The sequence below is a fragment of the Aegilops tauschii genome, chromosome 2 (assembly GCF_002575655.3).
Source record: "Aegilops tauschii subsp. strangulata cultivar AL8/78 chromosome 2, Aet v6.0, whole genome shotgun sequence".
NCBI classification, from domain to species: Eukaryota; Viridiplantae; Streptophyta; class Magnoliopsida; order Poales; family Poaceae; genus Aegilops; species Aegilops tauschii.
This window is the reverse complement of record NC_053036.3, coordinates 344,802,789-344,810,092: the sequence shown is the minus strand read 5'-3', so window position 1 is coordinate 344,810,092 and position 7,304 is coordinate 344,802,789. Positions and strand designations below refer to the sequence as shown.

The 7,304-nt window shown below is 46.0% G+C and overlaps 1 protein-coding gene across 1 annotated transcript; it reads right to left on the bottom strand.

Moving 5' to 3' along the window:
- Positions 1–4,624: 4,624 nt before the first annotated feature.
- LOC109745662 (uncharacterized) lies at positions 4,625–6,818 on the bottom strand. Its single transcript, XM_020304777.4, has 2 exons — positions 6,508–6,818; positions 4,625–5,129 (listed from the first exon to the last, which is right to left on the bottom strand). The coding sequence occupies exons 1-2, from the start codon at positions 6,664–6,666 to the stop codon at positions 4,788–4,790; spliced, it is 501 nt and encodes a 166-aa protein (XP_020160366.1). The 5' UTR covers positions 6,667–6,818; the 3' UTR covers positions 4,625–4,787.
- Between the last annotated feature and the right edge of the window lie 486 nt (positions 6,819–7,304).

The window sequence follows — 7,304 nt, the reverse complement described above, 5'->3', positions numbered from 1 at the left end:
TATTTATGCACATCCTTGTTTTCAGGCCTTTCCAAAGCAGTTCACTGATGATTACCTCTCAAACCACCTCTATGGTCAGGAGGCGGGGAAGGTTTTCATACAACACCCACGGTTCAATATTGAAGTGTTCCTGAAGAGGACGAAGGACGGACGGTCAATCATCCACAGGCACTGGCCTAAAGTTGCAAAGACCTTCAACATCAATGAAGGCTCAATATTTGCCTTCCGCTTCAGCAGTTTCCCAAATGAGATGCATCTGTCTATGTACCGTCTATGATGCTAATTTCGAAAGGTTCTAGATGTTGCATGTGAAACTTGGTGCTGGTGCAGTTGTGTAATGGGGTAGCTGAGTGCTGAAGCTATATGATGTTGTACTCTGATGTATTTCAATTATGAAATCCTGCTTCCTTAATATAGAAATGAAATATATTGTGTTCCTAATATGAAATGTCAATTAGATTAATAATGGATTATTAATAGTAGGGCAATTAGCCTGCTAATGGCCAATTAGCCTGCTAATTGTTTTTTTATTGCAAACGGTTATTGAGAAAACACCGTGGGCGATGACCTCAGGCAACGCACATAGTTTTTAGGAACAAACCGTGTTGGATCAATGAACAATCACACACGAAATCCTCTTGAAAAATGTTTCGTTAGGCCACCTTGCGCAAACGATCACCACATAAAAGTGTGTGTGATGGACAGTCTATGTCACACAGTTTCTTCTACGCACCGTGTGTGTGATGCATTCAATAACGCAAACGATAAAATTGTTAATATCGTGTGCAATGGGTACGCTATCACAAACGATTTAATGAGAAAAATTGTGTGTGATGTACCTACGAACGGAAACATTTTCCTCAGAACGACTGTGTGGGATGTATATACGAACGGAAACGTTTAGCGGGGACTGACTGTGTGAGATGTACTTACGACCGGAAACGATTTCGCCTGTATAATTGTATTTTTTAGCACTACTGTACATATAACCGTATTTGATCGCTCGCCGGTCGCACACGACCTCATTTTGTCGAGCGTGTGTGCCAGGAGGGCATATCCCCGACGGTTTCTGGGTCATGTGGGAAGGACCCCCCTATTACAGTCACTCATTAGGCGACGGTTCAGAACACCGTCGCGGAAAGGGATTAAAAACCGTTTGTATAGCACCTCGTTGTACCAGTGCACATTCATCATATACTCTTTTCTTTTGCAGCATGGATACTTAGACTTGAGTGATTCAAAGCAGTAGTCTATAATTTGACATGAAAACAACAATACTCAAGTATACTAGCCTGGTACATGAACCGATCAAGATCTTTGCGAAGATTCTTTCTGTCAGGTTTGTCGCGGAGCTTCCGGCTTGGGTGGGCATGCACCAAAGCGCATTTGTACGCGGCAGATCTATCCACGACAACAGAATGGATATCTCAAAGGTAAAGCGAGACACCTACATGCTCTTGGTTCACCGACGATCATGCTTAAGCTGGATATCTCGAAGGCTTTCGATACCATCCAATGGCCCTTCTTAATCGAGGTGCTCGACAAGCTTGGCTTCAGCCACAAATGGATGAACTGGATATGTGGCCTGCTACACACATCGTCGACCAAGGTGCTTCTCAACGGTGTCCCAGGAGAGACTATTATGCCCAGACACGGCATGAGACAAGGCGATCCCATCTCGCCAATGTTATTCATCTTGGTGATGGAGGTCCTTCATCGTATGTTCGCTAGGGCGGCGGACTTGGGCATCTTTGAGACTTTGGCAAACAGAGGTCTCCATCAGCAGATGTACATCTACGCGGACGACGTTATGCTTTTCATCAAACCCAGAGAGGCGGAGCTCAATGCTTGCGCAGAAATTTTGGAGGCCTTCGGGGAAGCATCCGGGCTCCGAGTCAACTTCCGCAAGAGCGCGGCAATACCCATCAGATGCTCCTTGGAGCAAGTAGCCATGCCACGGAATGCATTAGGGTGCACGATCGGCGCATTCCTGTGCAAGTACCTAGGGTTGCCTCTCACCATTCACAAGCAGTCTGCCGCCAATACCAATATCTGGTAGACCAACTCGCCAACAAATCTCCAACCTGGCGCGGCAAATCGCTACCCAAGAGTGGGCGCCTTCTGCTCATAACCTCGGTCCTATGCGCCATCCCCATTCATGCTCTAATGGCCATGGAACTGTTGGCTAAGACTCTCAAGGCCTTGGAAAAGATTTGTAGAGGCTTCTTGTGGTGCGCTGAGAAGGAGGCCAACGGAGGTAAATGGTCGGTGGCTTGGGAACAAGTGTGTGCGCCCAAATGGGTAGGCGGCCTTGGCATTTCAAATCTACGGTGGATCAATCATGCTTTGCTAGCTCAGTGGATTTGGTTGCAAAAAACGGACCAGCAGCGACCATGGAGGGAATTAGACTAACCCACCTCCGGCGAGGCGAAAGCCATATATCAGGCTGCTACGTTTGTGGATGTTGGCAAGGACGATGAGGCCCTGTTTTGGGAGGATCGTTGGATCGATGGATATAGAGTCCAAGATCTCGCACCAACCGTCTATGACATGGTAGCACCGAGAATCAGAAACACACGGACGGTGGAGCAAGCCATGCATGGGAACGTTTGGGCTAGGGACGTCGGACCCGAGCATGCCCTTCAGGCCATGAACAAGTACCTTGAGCTCTGGCAAAGGTTAGATGTGGTGAACCTAACACATGATGCAAGAGATAGAATAAGATGAGCGTGGGAAGCAAATAGCACTTACTCGGAGGAATCGGCTTACATGCCAAGTTCATGGGAAGAGAGGTTGTACCGTACGCATATACGATGTAGAAGCAGAGAGCTCCGCTCCAATGCCCTTTTTTCACCTGGCTCGTAATGCGGAACCGTTGTTGGACTTCTGATAGACTGGCCTGGAGAGGCCTCCCACATCAGTCGTCTTGCCCGTTGTGTGACCAGCACACCGAGTCCATACGACACATTCTACTCAACTGCATGCTCTCGAGGACTGTGTGGGCTCGGATTTGAGCCACGCTCGGAAGACTTGACCAAGCTTCGGGATCGGCGGATGAGTTAGTGGAGTGGTGCACGACGAGGCAATGCAGTACCTGCTCTCCAAAGGATTTGAAAGCTATAATCACGCTCGCTCTCTGGTAGCTTTGGAAGCTTAGAAACGACATGGTCTTCGATGGTGCTCCGCCTTCCACTAGGCAGGTGATCAAGAACATCGATCGCGAGGGGAGAACATGGAGAGCCGCGGGACTTCTCAAAGGGGACTTGGACTCCTTTGGCGGGATATTGACGTGGGATGATAGCGAGTAGTCCGCTAGAGTGTCGGTGGTCAGGGTTGTGGCAACGACTTACGATGTAATTGTTGTAAACCCTGGTGGTGGGGCTCTTCACCCCTTTCTTCTGTCAATATATGATATGCACACCCGTGCATGTTTTAGAAAAATGATCACCGGCTGGAGGAGTACGTGAAGAGAATATCCAGTGAAACTAACTCCCACATGCTCCCATGTTCCGTTTTTTAAAAATTCAAATTTTAATGTTTCAAAATATTCTATAAAAAAGTGTGAATGTTTAGAAGGAATTTGTCTACAACCCCCAAAAAATCCATGTCCAAATTTTAAATGCACATTGAAAAAACAACACGACAAATCCAGATGTGAATAGTGTTAATTTTGCTTTCGTCTTTTTGTGACACTATTTATGCTAGATTTGTCATTTTTATTGCTCAATGTGTATTTTGAATTTGAATCTTATATTCTTAGGGATTGTAGAAGCATACCTTGTGAGCATTAAAAAAATCAGAATATTTGAAAACCTTTCAAATTGGTTTTTTTCAAAATTAGTATCATGGGAGCATTTAAGGGGTGGTACCACCTGATATCTTTCCTGTGTACGAGTACCACCTAATACTTTCCTAGTGTACGTGTATTACCGTTTCTCCACTTTTTTTTTTAAATCGATGTCGTCTATGGCACGATGTGACACTGAAAAAAAACATAAGATTGAAATGTCATGCTAGAAATCCTACAAAGAGGTTTGTGCGGATGCTAGAAATCCTATGAAAAATAATACAAAAAAATTCTTAGGAAATACTGAAGCCACGCCCCGGCCAACAACGTTGCTACAGTCAGGAACAGTGACATATAGTTGTACTGCGGCTACACAGAACGAATGGTCGGCCTGCCACACCCCGGGCCACTCCTATTGCCCGGCCTGGCCTGGCTAAGCCGCTGCCTATGAATGAAGCAATCAACATAGAAAAAATTCCTAGGAATTTTAATCCTTCAAAATTCCTAAGGAGCCCTTAAAGAATTTCTGAACACCAGCTATCCGAGGGGCAGAATAGTATCTTGCTGTATTGTTGTTAAATGCAGTATTGCACAAGGGGTCCATTGTTGGTCTGCGACTTACGGACAGGTTCATAACCTGAGAAGACTTTGTATTTCATGACATGTGATCCGTTGGCTGGCCATGGCCTATTTACTTGTGAGTTGTTAAATTATGGATGAAACTTTAGGTGTAATCGTTCTGAAATTCCACGAAGGGATTGTTAATTCTCTCCACGTAGGTAAGCATGAAAACCTGACGTGGTCAGTGGAGCAACTCAAAAATAATAAAAAAGACAGTGGAGCAGGCAAATCCAACCCTTTTGATTAACGAAAACCAGATGTTCTGATCACATTGCTAACCAAAGAAATGATTGAACTAGACAGTGAGCCAAATGCTTGCCTATGGCAAGGCAGAATTCAGAGTGGTGAACCAACACGTTTCAGGATTCAGGACGCATTGTTAGCTAGCATGTTCCTCCTTGATCTCGTCGGCGCGGACGACAGCCACCACGTCGCCGCAATCATCGCGGCGGTCACCGGTGTCGTCGGAGCAGTGGGCGCCCTTCTTGGATGGCCTGCAGCCGGGCCCGGCGGGGTACTTGCGAGCGTTGAGGTCGATCTTGCGCAGCGCGGCCTTGCCCAGGTCGACACCGCACATGTCCGAGAGGCGGACGAGGTAGAGGAGCACGTCTGCGAGCTCCTCACCGAGGTGCTCCGTCTCCCTCTCTTCCCACCCGGGCAGCCCCTTGGGCACCTCCCCTTTCCACTGGAATATCTCAGAGAGCTCCCCCACCTCACCCACCTGCACCCACAACGTATCACAAACCACATTACACCACCGGATGAGCTACAGGTGCATATAAAGTAGCTACAGCCTACAGACTTCCAACATTTGCCTTTTCTATTGGCAGCGCAAATGTTGGCAAAACAGGGCAGTATGAATTATGGTACATGCCTTTTTAGTTGCTTTCTCCAGCACAGCTATGTGGTAGTAGTACTATACTAGTACAGTATGAAAATAGGATCCCTGCTTTACTGAATCTTAGTTTTGCCTTCATATAAGCAAGAGCAAACAAACAAAAGTAGTCCAACATTATCATGATTATGATTTATGGGTTCATAATACGAAACAAACAGAGGACATTTCAACACGATGGGTGACGTTACCATACCTATTACAAACCTCTGTTTATATCATGATATAAGGGCTCCTTTGATTCAAAGGAATTGCATAGGATTTTTGGAGGATTTGAACCCTTAGGAATTTTTCCTGGGATGCTCGTTTGATTCGTAGGATTGGCATCCTTGGGAATTTTTTCATAGGATCCATTTGTACTACATTTTAGTGGAAAATTTCCATCCACTCAAACATCTTTGTAGAATTCCTTTGTTTTTCCCGCGCTATCAAATATTCTTTCAAATCATGTAGGATACTATGGGACATGTCATCCTATTCCTGCATTTTTTTCTATTCCTTTATTTTGACAATCCTGCAAATCAAAGAGGCCCTGAATGGTTTTGGAAGGTACACATTATATGGAATCTGTGAGCAATTGTGCAGTTACTCCGCTTATTGTAGATGTTAATAATTTTTTCTAGAAACTTGGCCAAAGTTTATAAAGATCAATTTAAGACAAAGCTAATATGCAGAGTAAAATAAAAATGAAAGGAGTATTTGGGCAGGTCAAAGGAATACAGGGTTATTATAACTTCAGGTGCGTTTTATGTGACAGTAAAAACAAGAGCAAGCCAAATTTCAACAGCTTATCCTCCCAAGAAGTCAAAATAAAGAGCTCACCATCCTTGAGAATGTAAAATGAGACTAGAAAGAGTCAGAGAAGCAGCAAAAAAGATTTGCCCAAAAGAAGACAAATCTTTACAATTAATGATTTCCTTACCTCATGAATAGAAAAAAAAACACGAACATTATTTGCTATTCCTAGAACGATAGTAACAAACAGATCAAACGCAGAAGGATAAAAGTTAGAAAACAGATCAAACGCAGAAGGATAAAAACAGCCAGGTACAAACAATAATAAGGATCATAAAGAATAAGATCTCCAACAGTAATTCACCAAGAAAATTGCCCCCAAATGAATCTACAAGGACAAAGAAAAAAGCTAAATAACCAAAGAGAGGTTCAGAGGGGAGAAATCAAGAAATGAGTCAGAGGGGCGGACCAGAGCAAGCAGGAGGTTCCTTGGGCTGTGGTACTGCTCCCAATCCCTCTCCCTGGCGAAGTCGGCCATCTTCTTCCTCAGCTCCTCCAGGGTCACCGCCGCCGCCGCCGCCGCCGCGCCGCCGCCCGCGCCCGCCTCCTCCGACACAACAGCATTCATCCTCCGCCGCCCGCGCCCGCCCGAGCACACGGTAAAGACTTGCAGAGGCTGTGACAGTAGAATAGGGAGAAGACGAGGCGGCTTTATATGGGGTACCGGAGGAGAGAGGACGACAAGGGGAAGGGGACAGCCGGAGGAGCAACCCTAGATATGTTTTTATTTGGGGGTGGGAAGCTGAATGGTGCGCGAATTTAGTTCCGCCCGGTCAGGTTTCCGCTCGAGTGAAAAGCACGCTTCCGAGGAATTGACAACAGTCAAACACATCAACCCGGTGCACCCATGAGCGGTTCGCTATCTCAAAAAAAAAAACCGGTGCACCAAAAAAAAGAAAAACCGGTGCACCAAACATTCGTCTTATCCAACCCGGTGCCATTGTGATCGTCGTCCGGCTTGCAGAGATGTGTCCAAATAATTTCACAACCACATACAACCGCGCCATGGTTCTATTGTTCAACCAAGACCCTTAAAGCAACTCCAACGGGCGACCAATTTCGTCCGCTGACGTCCGTTTGGGTCGGCGCGCACACAAAAGGTGGTCCAACGCGCCGATTCAAATGGACGCGCGTCCACTTGGCGTCCGCATGGCAACCCATTCTCGGTCCAATTTTGAGCCGGATTTGCGTCGTCGCGGACACGAG

What these genes read in the sequence shown, in the direction of transcription:
- LOC109745662 (XM_020304777.4), bottom strand. Translation starts at nt 6,666, where the DNA reads ATGAATGCTGTTGTGTCGGAGGAGGCGGGCGCGGGCGGCGGCGCGGCG. An exon ending in GGAACCTCCTGCTTGCTCTG is followed by an intron (nt 5,130 to 6,507) that starts GTCCGCCCCTCT and finishes TTGTGGGTGCAG; the next exon opens with GTGGGTGAGGTGGGGGAGCT.